Raw genomic sequence first — 13,239 nt, 5'->3', positions numbered from 1 at the left:
CAATTTGGAGAATCTAGGGCTTAGATTCCGGGTGTGGGATCAACAAGAGAAAAAAAAAAAAAAAAAAAAAAAACAAACAAAAAAACCCCAAGGATTTTGTGCTTTTTGACTCCGTGACCCACCACCTGCCCATCGCGTCCCCCCGCCCCCCGAGACACACACATGCACGCACACGGCCTCCCTATCAAAGCCATCCCCCGGCCCACGGGCAGGTCCTCGCCTGGCCGCCCCCTCGGCAGCGGGGAGCCCCTGCCAGTGAGTGTGACGGGCGGGGCGCGGTGGCCAGTCCCGCGTCCCCCCCCCCCCCCACCCCGGGTCCCGCGCCGCGGGCATCTCCGTCCCTGGGAGGGGTGTGCGTGCGCGCCGGGGGCCGGAGGGCTGGGGGAGGGCTGGGGGAGGAGACGTCAGGAGGGGCGGGGAGGGAGGGAGGGAGGGGAGGGGAGGGCCCGGAGGAGCGGAGAGCGGAAGAGCCCCGGAGAGCGCGAGCTGGGCGAGCGGCGGCACCGGGCGCGGGAGGGCCGGGGCGAGGGCGGGACCGCGCGGGCCGGAGGGGCCGGGAGGGAGGGGGCCGCGGGCCGGGGAAGTGAGTTGGTGCGCGCGGGGGTGCGCGCGTGCGAGTGTGTGTGCGCGTGTGCACGCGCGTGTGCAGGGCCGGGGGCGGGCTCCGGCCCCGCCGCCTCCTCCCGCCCGCGCCCCGCGCTCCGCCGCCAACTCGGGGCCCCGGCGCGGCGGGCGGCGGGCAGCATGCTCAGCCTCCTCGTCTGGATCCTCACTCTCTCCGACACTTTCTCCCAAGGTAAGCCCCTCCGCCCGCGCTCGGCGACCCGCCGGCCAGGCAGCCCGCCCCCCCGGGGCGCGGGCCCGAGTTTCCCGCGGAGGCGCCCAAGTTGTCCCCGGCCGCGGGCGCGGGGGTCGGGCCGTCGCGGGACCCGAACGCGCACGGCGCCCTCCGGAGCCTCCGGCAGCCTCCCCGCCTCTGCCGGCCGAGGCCCGGAGTCCGCACGCCCGGTTCCTGCGGGGGGATGGGGGGAGGAGGAGGAGGGTGGGATTTCAGATTTGGGGTGGGAGGTGCGTGGAAAGCTGGGGACCCGGCTCCCGAAGATGCGGCGAAGGGAATCCCGACTCCAGATCAGCCCCTGAGTGTGTGTGTGGCGGGGGGGGGGGCTCCAGACTGCCTGGGCCGCCCCTTCTGGAGGAGGGGAGGGCTGCCGGAAAGGGGGGGCTCTGCTGGGACCCCTGCCCGCGGAGGCGGCGCCGGCTGGGGAGCGACTTCCAAAGGCAGCTTGGAAATGCCGCGGGGGGGGGCGTGCACTGGGGGGGTTCACATCCCACTTGGGGTCGGGAAAGTGTTGATGTTGGGGGGGGGCTTCTTTGGAACTGGCAGGGGAGAGGCTGGGGGAGATGAGAATGGTCGTGTATCCTGAGGCTGGGGGTTGGGGGGACCGCAGGGCCCAGGCTTCAGCCAGCACCGGGGTCTGTGGGTGTGCACCCTCGCCTCCTGGGTCTCACTCTAAGAGTCAATCCTGCCCAAGCTAGCCGCCCCCTGCCAAAAATAGAGCTGACACCCAGGCACCAAAAACCAGTCATAGACCCGGAGACAGACTGCTCACCTACTGAGACAGATACACCCACAAGCATCTCCCAAGCCGAGACAGACAGACACACAAAGACACTGACACCCTGGGGAACACACATTCCTCCCCCGTGTCGGCTTGCACATTCATGCACCCAAACACATCAAAACTCACCCAGACACGCCGCGTGTGTGCAGGCGGGCATTCACAAGGACATGCCACACACACGCTGAAGCCCTTCTATAGATACTGGCCCTCCAGCAAACAAAGAAACTTGAACAGACGTTCATATAGGCAGACACCTATGGGGATGTACAGACGACATCATGGAGGAGGTGGTCTCTTTTCGGGTGGAGGGGAAGTCAGCTTGGGCAGAATCCCCTCACGCTTTGCCCTGTTCAGTTCCCTTCCGGGGCTGGTGTGTGTGTGTGTGTGTGTGTGTGTGTGTGTGTGTGTGTGTGTAGGGGTGGGATGTGGTGCTGGACCCCTCCTCTCCTTACCAGGCCCCTCCCCAGCTCCCAAGGCAAAGCCTGGCCGACTTAGTGGAGGGCTGGTTTTGATTCATCTTTCCAGTAAGGGCCCCCAAGCCCCCCAACACCAGCCCGAGACCCGGGGAGGGTGTGCATCCTGGGTGTGCGTGGGGTGGGAGGCGGTGCTGGGGAAGGAGGCCTGGCCCTGAGGCTGGCAGGCCCAGCAGCCACTTGGCAGAAAGTTGGGAAGATGACTTAAGTTCTGACTTTGTTGGGCTGGCTGCTAGGGGGGTGGGGGGGGGCGGAGGGCGGCTGGGTCAGTATCAGCGCGTGTTGGGGGCAAGCGGGCATCTGTCCCCGGTCCCGCAGCCCTGTGGCATGTCAGCAGTACGGAACAAAATGAGCTTCAAGGAACAAAAGGTGCGGTTAGCGAACAGGAGAGCCTTGTGGATTGAATCGGGGACTAAACAGTCAGAGACTGAGGGGTGTGCTGTGGGCCTTTCTCCCTCTGGGGAGGGGGAGGGTCGGGCGAGCTGAGCTCCCACCTCCCGGCCTCCGAGCCTCCGACTGGGCTGAAAGCGAGACCCGACGGAGTGTGCAAAGTATTTGTGTGGGGGAGGGGTGCCAAAGAAAAGGAAGGGGGAAAATGGACGGAGGGGAGAGGAAGTCACCGCTGGCGGTTCCTGGGGGGAGGGACTGGGGGGCTGGCAGGGAGGGAAGGAGTGGGGACCTGGGGACACGGAGATACAGGGTGGGTGACCTCTCCTTGGCCTCTATCCTTAGAAAGACAGAGGTCCAGGTCAGGGACTAGGGGAGGTGGAGACGGAATGGGGGAGAGGGGTGCAGGGTGGGGGGAGGCTGGTGGGGAAAAGGGGAGAAGGGAGCAGAAGGCAGTCATATTGAGGGGGGGCAGGGGGGTAGGGAGAGACTCAGCCCAGGCAGAGAAATAAAAATCGTATTTTAAAGAATTTCAATGGGCTTCATCAATCTTCATTTTTCACTAAATAATTTTCTGTATCTTATCTAAATGAAAACCATTATCCTTCCCCCCGTTTCCATCATGTGCCGGCTCCTCAGACTGATTGCGCCGAAAATTGAAATATTTATTCATTTTCTGGGAGATTTTCTCGCTCCCCAGTCTCGGGGAGGAGAAATTGAAAAAGAAAGATTATAGCTAATCAGAGCAATGTGGGCTGACAGGCTGGCTCGGGGCGGGAGCTGCCTCCAGGGGATGGAGGGGGAGGTAGGAGGAAAGTCAGTCCCTCCAGCCCCCAGAGGTCCCCAGGGCCCCCCAGCCACCTTGGCAGGGGGGTGAGGAGCAAAGGGAAGAGTGCCTCAGTGCTGCTCCATCCTGGCGAGAACAGGAGTCTGGAAAGACCAGTAGTGGGGAATCCGCTGTTGAGGGGACAGCTGCACGCAGGCTCCAGGATGCCCCGCTTCTGCCCGCCCAGCCCAGAGCAGGCCCTGAGGGTGGGGAGACAGGCAGAAATCAGGACGCCAGGCCCCCCTGTGACCTTGATTGGATTCCACCTTCCACTCATTTGGAGCTGAAGGGAGGCTGTGAACCCACTGCTCTGGGCTTGGCATCACCCTGGATTCCAGAGAACCTCGGATCAGAGGAGGAGGCCTGTAGGCCCTCGCTCCCACCTCCTGCTGGTCACCAGGCCGCCTACCGGTTGTCCTGCCCTGCCGTTGGTTCTCCGGCCGGGTGGGGGCGAGGAAGCCGGCGCTATCTGCCACACTCCTGTCACCCCTTGTCTTGAGAGCCCAGGGCTCTGATGCGAGCTCCTCTGGCCTGCGTACCCTCAGGGACCAGGTCTCCGTCTCTCCTCCATCTCTCCCGTCTCTGACACAGCGCTCCGCCCTCGGTAAGCGCCCTTGAATGTCTGATCAATTGATTGGTCTGATGCACGTGTCAGGGTCCGAAGGACGCAGTAGGAAACGGTGATTACGTCTCGGGCTCGGCCCCTTGGTGGACGCGTCACGTCAGCTTGAACCAGGTATGCGCCTTCTCTGGGCCTCACTCTGCCCGTCGGTACGGCGAGGCCAGAAACCGCGCCTCGCGGGGTCAGGATGGCAGTTAAACATGCCGTGCGTGCGCGTCAGGGCACCGGCCGGCGTCTGGCCCAGAGGTGCTCAAGAGTGCAGCCGTCAGGGGGACGTCAGGGCCCGGCAGGTGGGCTGTGTGTGCCTTCCTCGGGCTCCTCTTTATGGTTCTCTGTGCTCCCTCCAGCTGCTCGGGCTCCTGTCCTGACCTTCGGCGCCCCCTCGAGGACCTCTCCCGGAGAGGACTGGGCCGTGGCCGACCCAGGAGGGGGACCCGCAGCCTCAGCTGGCCAGAGACCTCGGAAAGCTGTGGGGCTGGGAAGAAAGCAGAGAGGAGCAGGAGCCCGGCCTTCGAGGGAGAAGGATGCAGGGCTCTTGAGGGCAGTGGGGAGTGGACACTCGGCTGAGGCGGCCGCATTTCTGAGGCTGGAAATACCAGCGATCATTTACGGAGCCCTTGTGCTAACTACCTGCTATGCATTATCTAATTTAATCTGTGCAGCAACCCCTGAGGTCAGCTCTGTAATTATCCCCCCTTCACGGATGAGAAATTGAGGTTTAACAGGTTAAGTGTCTTATCGGTAGTTGCGGGAACCAACTGACCTCAGAGCCTGCACCCTCCGCCCTGCCCCTGCCCCAGTCCAGGGACCCCACGTGGCCGCAGGGACAGAGGCTGGACCGGCACAGGTCTTTCCTGGTCCTGAGTGGAATGGGAACTCGGGAGGAAAGAGAATGAGCATCCCATGAAGGTAAACTCGTTCACATTTTAAGAACAATCCTTCATTCAGAAATTCTGTCCTTCCACAATTTTTGGTATTGAGTGGTTTTTCTTGGATGGTACGATGGTGTTTATAAGTGGCCCTTTTAAAAAGGATTTTACTTGGCAGAAAAAGAGGGTTGCAGACCTGTGTTTGTTTCTAATATTGAGCACAGCCTTGCAGGTAGGTCTGTGAGCTACACTGGGGGGCTTCGTGCAAGGCTGACTCCTGAGAGGTCCAGGGTCATACAGAGGCAAGGGCCGAGCACTGAGTGAGGGCACAGGGTGGGATCCCAGGTAGGCCACCTCCAAGCCAGGCCCTTCCCGGCAGGCACGGAGGCTGGGGTCCGGGGTGGCCTGTTCCGGTCCGCTTCGAGATGCCTGGCCAAGCATGGGTGAAAAGTGCTTGTGGGAGTGGACCCCACACCACAGCATCAAAATTACCTTTTATTGAATTCCTACTGTGTGTTTTGCACATTATCCCTTCTGCCTTTTAACGGCCTTGTGAAGTTAATGTCCCCCCCCCCCCATTTTAGAGATAAAGCAACCGAAGCTGAGTTTAATTAACTTGTTCAAGGCCCCACCTTAGGTGTTAGATCCCAGATTAAAACTCTCTTTGTGTCCCTCTGCCAGGCACCTGCACGCACACACGAGTGCAGGGGGGCCCCTCGGAGCTGGGGCAGCCCAGAGGGACAGGCGGCCTCCTCTCCTCCTGCCCACAGTGGCGGGCGGGCTTCTCCTGGTGGCTGGCCTCTGTCCATCTCCCCGCCCCGCTTTGATGGCTCTCCTGTCTTATTCCGTGGGGGTCACAGCTGTGCGCACCCTCTATCAGAAGGAGGTTTTCCATCTGTCCTACCTCGAGAGTCTTTAACTGTGGGTTTGTGTCGTGCCTTCCAATTTCAACGTTTTCGCATGTGCTATCTCATTTAATAGAGATGTATGACCAGCCTGTGATGCGGGCAGGGTAGTTACTGTTCCTCCATTTGATAGATGAGAAAACAGACTGAAAACTTAAATGACTTGCTATGAGCAGAGGTTGGGCCGGACGGAAGGATGGGGCAAGTTCCGTCATCTCTCTAATTTCTAGGGGCTCCTTCCAGCTGAGGGTAGGGAGATCCCTCTCCGTTCCCCCCTGAGCTGAGAAAGCCTGGCCCTTTCCCGATCTCCCTGCTCCTGCTTGGTTTCTCCCCCAGCCTCCAGGCTGTTTTCCTAGGGACTCTGGAAACGGCTGGGGGTGTGGGGCTGGGTGGTCAGCAGTGGAGAAGGACGCAGCCATGTCATTGATCCTGAAATGTGAGAGGCCAAGGAAAAGGCAGTCTCGGGGCTCGGGGCTCACCCCAAGTGAGGGAGAAGGCCATTCACCTCTGTGACAGACCCACGTTGTGTTTTGTACGTGTTAGCACCTAACCTGACACCGACACGGTCTGTTAAAGGTGGGAGCTTCGTATCCTCGTGTTATAGACGCACGAAGAAGTTAAGCAGGTTGTCGGAGACGACAGAGCCCGGGCCTCAGCAGGGAAGTTGGGGTGGGGTCGGCAATATTCTCAGAAGAATGGTCCCTGAAGGTCAGCGCTTTGCAAGTCTGGGGACGCAGGCCCGCCTCCACCGTGTGTGTGCCGGTCCGCACGTGCGCGCACGCACCCCGCCCCCACGTACACGTGTCACGGACCCGTTTCTCGCCCCCAGACGCGTGTGGACACGGCCTGTCCATCCAGCAGAGCGCTGATGTGCGGCGTGGCCACGTTTCTGGGTACCACGCGCGTCCTTGAAGGCACTGCAGCTCGTCCGGCGTGCTCTGGGTCCCCCGTGATAGACGCCCACGCTCCAAGCAAGGTTAAGCGTGTCGGGACCCCGCGGTTCCGGTTCTGTGGCTCCAGCCCCTCTATCCCGCAGCCCCCAGCTCTGACACCTGCCTGTGCCACCCCGGTTAGGTCCTCTGAGCGCCCAGGGCGAAGGCTGCGCTAGCTCCGGGGCATCGCCGATGTCAAGGTTTGCTTCTTCTCCCTCCCCCCCGCTCGCCCCGCCCCACGCCCCATGGGTTCCCTGAGCTCCCACTTTCGCCCTCCCTCCACATTTAATTTCCCCACCAACTTTTATTAACCTCTGTAGTCTCGGGGGACTGCCGCCTCATTCCTCTCTGCCCTCCTTGAGCCCATTTAACAAAATTGGGATCATGTTGAAATAAATGGGCCTTGCAGCCAGCCACCCTCCTCGGAATGAAGGGTCTTCAATCCAGGGGTGGAAATCTCTAGCCCTCTCTAGCAAATTCTGCTCGTGCTCAGGCTTCATTCCTGTTGGGGGGAGGTTGGAGGCTGGCTCTGGGACAGTGTGTGTGTGGGTTGGGGTGGGGGGGGGGTGGTTAGGGTATCTCCCAGAAGGCAGCTGGGCCTGGTTTTGAGACAGAGAAGGGACAGCAGGGTGGGGCTGTCCCAGGAGGCTGTCCCACCCCACGCCAGGTGAGGGATGCAGATTCTTCTGGACTGGGCGTCTGATGCTCTTGTTCCGTGCCCTTTATCTCCTTCTGCAGCAGTGTGACAGCGCACCCTCGCTGGAAGGCGTGCGTCGGCCCTCCGTCCCTTCACGCAGCAGAAATGTGTTCTGTGCCTACTGTGGGCCAGACACCGGTGTCACAAACCAGTAAAGCCCTATCCCTGCCCTTAAGGTCTCACATTAGGATTTAAGTGCAGATGGCTTAACTTCAGTAGACCTCAGTTTCCTTTTCCATCAAATGGGGAGAATTATTTTTTTTTTAAATCAATGAATGTTTATTACTATATCCAAAACATACTGGGAGGCATTATGGAAAATTTAAAAAAAACTGACATCATGGGGCGCCCGGGTGGCTCCGTCAAAGTTAAGCGTCTGACTCTTGATTTCAGCTCAGGGCATGAGCTCATGGGTCATGAGTTTGAGCCCCCCATCAGGGGAGATCCTGCTTCGGATCCTCTGTCTCCCTCTCTGGCCCTCCCCTGCTCGGGCTCTCTGTCTCTCGCTCAGAAATAAATAAAAGCGTGTAAAAAAAAGTGACCTCATGTGGTCTCTCCCCTCCAGGAGGCTAAGACGTGCACACAGCCGGATTCCAGGTGCCGGGAGAGCAGGGTCAGGTCAGAGCTGGAGCGTTCGGGGCAGAGGAGCCGCGTGGGCAGACGAGGCCAGGAAGGGATCCAGGGAGGAGGTGGGTCTGGAGGATGGACAGGATGTGGATGTGGCAGGAAGAGGGAGAGCACTACCAGACCCGCCGAGCTTTGGAGCCAAGGTGTGGCTGCAGGACGCGCGAGGTCCCTTGAGGCTGGTTGCAGCTGGATGTCTGGGTTGGGGAGAAACAGGCGGGGTGATCCAGAACAGACCAGGGCCGGACCCGGAACGTCTTGAAAAGCTAGGCCGGAGACTGTCCTGTAAGAAGCGTGGGGCCAGGGGCTTCTGTCGTCAAGTATGATCCCTACCTCACTCCTCACCAAATCGTCCCCTTCTCTTAGACTCCTCATCTGCTGGGGCGGCCCCTTCCGTTCAATGAAGAGGTGAAGTAGACAGGTAATCAGGGTTTGACCAGGCAGAAGTGAGCAGAAAACCCCGGGGGAAGTCCCTCTTCTGGCCTGGGAAGTCTCAGATGTGTGAGCTGAGTTGGGGAGCCTCCCAGATGATGAGCAGAGCCCTCAGGTTTAAGACGGAGATGCGTGGGGGGCAGAGATCAGTGGAGGTAACCCAGACCAGCGCCCTGCCGTGTCAGGGGGCCCCCTGTGCCTGTCGGTGGGCCTATCTCGAGTCTGGGGGACCCTTCTGCTCAGGCCCAGGCTGTTACCTCTGGCGGCCTCAGATGTGTGTGTGTGTGTGTGTGTGTGTGTGTGTGTGTGTGTGTGTGTGTGTTTGGGAGCTGAGCCTAGAGATTGTCAAACCTCTGGGAGCCCCTGAACTCCTTTTATCAAATGGAAACCTTTGAAGAAGGTTCCCACCAGCGGGGAGGGAGCCTGTGTGCAGCTAAGCAAAGTGTTGTCTTCATGGCTGGGCCCGGCCTGGCTCTCGACGAGGCACCAGGGTAGAAAGGTAAGTGGAGTGTGGTCCCTGTCCTTGGGGCTCTCCGGTCCCAGGATAAACACAGTGACAATACTATATGACCAAGGTTGTGAGGCAGGAATGTGAAAAATGCTGAGGTCTGAGCGCGGGCTGGCGGCCGGGAGCCTGGCCGGGGGAGGGGACAGCCCGCCTCCACAGATGTGAGGCTCAGGGGCTGCGGCCCCGGAGCTTCGGAGCTTCTGGAATGCAGCGCCCTGGACAATCCCCGATTGTGCCCCCCTGCTCCGGATGGAAGGAGCCGAGGAATCTGAAGGAGGGAGCCGAGGTCCCTCCCAAGGATTATGATTTCCAGGAACAAAGGCTGTTTCTCTAAAGCCCACTTTCCCCAAATCTCCTCACCTCCGGGGTTCAGCTTCCTCCTCCCCACCCCCACCCCACCCAGCGGAGCTCATCTCTAAATTAACTTTGTCCTTGTAATCAGCTTAGCCGAGTTGTTCCCCCTCCTTCCCGAATTCTCCCAGGAACAGCCTGGGGCCCTGCCCGCTCCATTACCCAGCATTGTCAAGCCAGGAGGTGCTTTTAATGGCTCTACCCATTCGATTCGCTTAACTGGGAGGTTATTATTACTAGGAAAGGAGCCGAGATGGGCAGAGGGGGGCAGAGAGAGGGACCTGGGGGTGAGGTGGCCGTGGGGGCGGAGGGAGAGGCATTTTCAAAGGAATGGAAATCCAGGGACGGGCAGGCTGGCAGGGTGAAGCCCCTGAGGGAAGGTTGAGGTTTTCGCCGCCTGGGTGCCCTCATCCTCCAGAAGGACTTTCATCAGGACAGCGGGTCTCCTGGGTTTTAATCCCAAACCCTGAGCAGTTGGCTTGCTCTGCGCCTGCGACCCAGCCTCCCTGGGAACCCACCAGCTGCCCTCGGCGGGACGGGACGGGGTGCCCACGCTCCCCGCACGCTTGTGGGTCACGGCTGCTGCTCCATAAGCTCGCCGCACCCACTCCTCCTCACCCCTGTGGATCCTGGACTCTGGTGCCTATCACCCTGCACGCACCCGGAAAGTCGCCCCTCACCAGGCGGTGGGAGCAGTGGGAATACACGCTCATTTTAATGTCAGTTTGAGCCAAATATAATTAGAAAGGAAAATCTGACTTTGCAAAAAAAAAAAAAAAAAAAAAAAAATCGAACGCCTTGCAAAGCCAAGTTGAAATGACTTCTGGATTATCTGCACCACCGCCGCTCTCCATTTGTGCAGAAAATTGAGAGCAAGGCTGCAGCGCCTGTATCTAGGGATTTGGTTTGTGTGCCCAGGGTCAGGTCACGGAGACTGGCCCCTTTCAACACAACCCCAGACTTGCATGACCCCTGGAGTGCCCCGGGGCTTCGGAGGGGGGATGGCCGCCCCAGTGGTCGGGACCGAGCCACTTGGCCGGGAGCCTCAGTTTGCCCCTCCATGCAATGGGTACAGTAGTGCCTACTAACCTCAGAGGTTGCCGTGAGGACTGAATGAGGGAACTGTGTATTAAGGGGCAGAACGGGGAACACAAAAGCTATTCAATAAATCAGAGTTATTATTAATATTGCACAGTGCCTGCTTCTCACAGCTCACAAGAGTGAAGAGGACAAGAGTAGTTCAAATACAGAGCCGTCCCCGGGTTCTGTGCCGAGGGAGGTGAACCGTGATGCCGGTAATTCCTAAGGTGATGGTCCCTGGGGCGCAGTGCGGTGGGAAGCTCTGAGGCAGTGGCAGAGTGTGATGGAAAGCGCCCTGGATCGGAGTTGTGAGCCTTAGTTTCTGCATCTGTGAAATGGGGCGATGGCCCTACGTGAAGCTTGGAAAAGCACTCCTAACGCGGTGCCCAGGAAGCAAGCCCGTCGTCTTCACCCCCGTCTCTAGCAGGTTTCAACTCAGTGTATTAGAACGGATTCTCAGACTTGGGCGTGCTGGCGGGACACCCGGGGATCTTGATAAGGTGCGGACACGGCGCCTTCTGATTTGGAAGGTCTGCGGCAGGTGGAGTTTCTGCCTCGGCACCGAGCTCCCAGAGGCTGCTGGTGCTGCCGGTCCTGGGACCGCCTTTGGAGGTGTTGGAAGACGCTTTCCCCTGGAGAAATAGGCCTTCGGTGTTCTACTGAGCGGCAAGGGAAAGTAGAATCCTCTTACGTGAATGAATTCACCTGTCAGCCTGCTTTGTTGTATCGCGGAGCCTGGATGGGTCACTGATTTAGGAGCTCCGATAGGTTTGTCTCAGGGAAGCAGGCTGTGGGGCAGGACAGGGGTGGTGCCCGCCAGGGCTCCCTGAGCTGCCCAGCCCCCTCCCTGTACCTCACCAGTCCGCATCTCCCCTCCCGTCTGCCCTGGACAGCCGCTGCCAGCTGCACAGTTGAAACGCAAGCAGCCGGGGTGTTGTTGGGAAACCCTCCATGCCAGAGTCAGTCGGTCACCTCCACTCCATTTTTTTTTTCTTCTACGAAAAAAGTCCTCATAGTCCAGCTCTTGGTTTGGTGGACATTTGGGGGACACAGTTCGACAGAGATACCAAACGGGACCTTTGGCTTTGGCTCAAACATCGGGTCATGAGCGAGCGGTGTGATTTGGGAAGCAGGGTGGGTGGTGCGTAGGCTTAACTGGGGGCATGTTGGGGGGCCCCTGTCTCTGGGCAGGTCAGTTTCTCAGCAGACCTGGTGGTGGCTGGGCCAACATGGTGAGCTAACTTGCTCTTTCCCGCCTGCCCGTATCCGTGTGCAGAGCCCCAGCTGTCGAGGGAGATCCTCAGGCCGGAGCAGAGGGAACCTGTCTCTGCCTTCAGAGTTCCGATTCCCTGGGTGAAGCTTCGTCCTTATGTCTGGGGAATCCCGGCCACTAGGGGAAGCAGGAATGGGCACTGATTCTCCTTCCTCCTCCCCTCTCCCCAGAACCACACACTTTCCACCATTACCCGTACACACAGGGGTGCATGCAGCCTGTATTCCTGGAACAGAGAACTGGGTTGGCGGTGAAAGCGGAGAGAAGATGCTTTACGAAAGCGCCAGGTGTTTAGACTCTGTTCAGGTCGGACTCACCTGACTCCACCTGGACCTCAGGGTCCGTACCTGTCGGAGGAGAAAGGAAATGCCGTAGCCTTCTGTGCTCGCTCACTTTCACAGCCAATAGGCCCTGACAAGCGGCAAGTTCCTCTCTGCGTCTAACCCGAAGCCTTCCTGCCCCCGCATGGAAAGCTGTCTCACTGGGGGCCGTAACTGAATAAACGCCCAGCATTCTCTCCGTGTGGATAAATGACGTCTTCCCTTGGTAGGTTCATCTCCTCACCTCCAGAGAAGGCTCTTCGTGCTGGAGAAGCAAGCCCAGGGAGGTCACTGGTGAGCCAGAACAGGCTGTCTCTTCAGGGGTCAGATTTGCTTTCCGGGGAAACACCAAGGCTGGTCTCCCAGTGTCCCCAATCAGGGCCAGAGCCACCATGCCCTGACTTGTCTAGTGTCCCCCCCTCTCTGCAGCTCAGAGCAGCTCGGGGCTGGGGGGCTCTGGCGTCCTTCCCACTGTCTCTAGCTGATGGTCTGGGGTAACCCCCCCCACCCCCCCCCACCCCCCCCCCCGCCCTGCCGGGGCAGGACCTGTTCTAGCTTCAGAGCGGGAGCGGTTTCCTCTCGGCATCACACGGGGACGTCCTCAGCCCAGCCTAGCCTGGGTGGATCCCTACGAACTCCCTGTGGGTAGAGAAGGAAGGATCGGGATCTGCCTTTGGAGATCTCCCTGGGATACTGGGCCATATCTGGCAGGTGCAGACTCTTAGCTCTGAACTTGGACTTGAGGGAGGAGCCGTGGTTTCTGCTACAGGGTAACTAATTACAGTAGGAGACATAGGCTCCCCATCTCTTGGGTCTAAACACCCACGAAGATTGTCTAAACAGGGGGGGTTGAACCCTGTTGTGCGTCTGCCGGGAAGAGGTAGAGATACGGGTGCCGGAGGGTCAGTTAGGAAGGTTCTCTGGCGGGGTACAGGGAGGGCCAGACTCGGAGGAGCCTGCCAGAGGCTAGCAGGCTGCAGGCTGGGGGGAGCTGGGAGCTGTGGCGTCACCTTGTCAGGTGTGACCCCTGCAGCATTCACACCGGAGGGCCGCTGACACACCCACGGAACAGGCAGCCAGCACCCCGGGAGGGGGCCCTGCTCCCTGGCGGACAGGGCTGCACGGCCCCCAGGGGGAGGAGCCCCCGGGGGGACAGGAACAAGGTGTCCGGGGCACTGGTGCTGGGGCCGCGGCTGCCCTTTTCCGAGGTAGCCAGCCCGGTGTGCCTGGCACGGGCCAGTCTGGTGGCCGGCCTGTGGGTGCCAGCCAGCCACGGGCTCCTCCCAGCCGGTGCTCCGGCCTCTTCCTCCTGCTGCCC

At 60.0% G+C, this 13,239-nt stretch overlaps 1 protein-coding gene across 5 annotated transcripts in view; it reads left to right on the top strand.

The window, feature by feature from the left end:
* Positions 1 to 581: 581 nt before the first annotated feature.
* The window catches only part of KIRREL1 (kirre like nephrin family adhesion molecule 1), a 100,090-nt gene continuing 87,432 nt past the window's right edge, over positions 582 to 13,239 (top strand). For 2 of the 5 annotated variants that reach the window (XM_047840584.1, XM_047840580.1), the window contains exon 1: positions 582 to 796. In XM_047840584.1, coding sequence (XP_047696540.1) covers positions 745 to 796 — 52 coding nt within the window. In that variant the 5' untranslated portion in view covers positions 582 to 744. Of the gene's footprint in view, positions 797 to 12,086; positions 12,148 to 13,239 lie in introns of those variants that run through there. The other 3 variants (XM_047840583.1, XM_047840582.1, XM_047840581.1) reach the window with 3 other exon arrangements.

This window comes from Prionailurus viverrinus, chromosome F1 (genome assembly GCF_022837055.1).
Source record: "Prionailurus viverrinus isolate Anna chromosome F1, UM_Priviv_1.0, whole genome shotgun sequence".
NCBI classification, from domain to species: Eukaryota; Metazoa; Chordata; class Mammalia; order Carnivora; family Felidae; genus Prionailurus; species Prionailurus viverrinus.
Note: the sequence above shows the minus strand (reverse complement) of the source record. Positions and strands in the feature narration are given on the sequence as shown.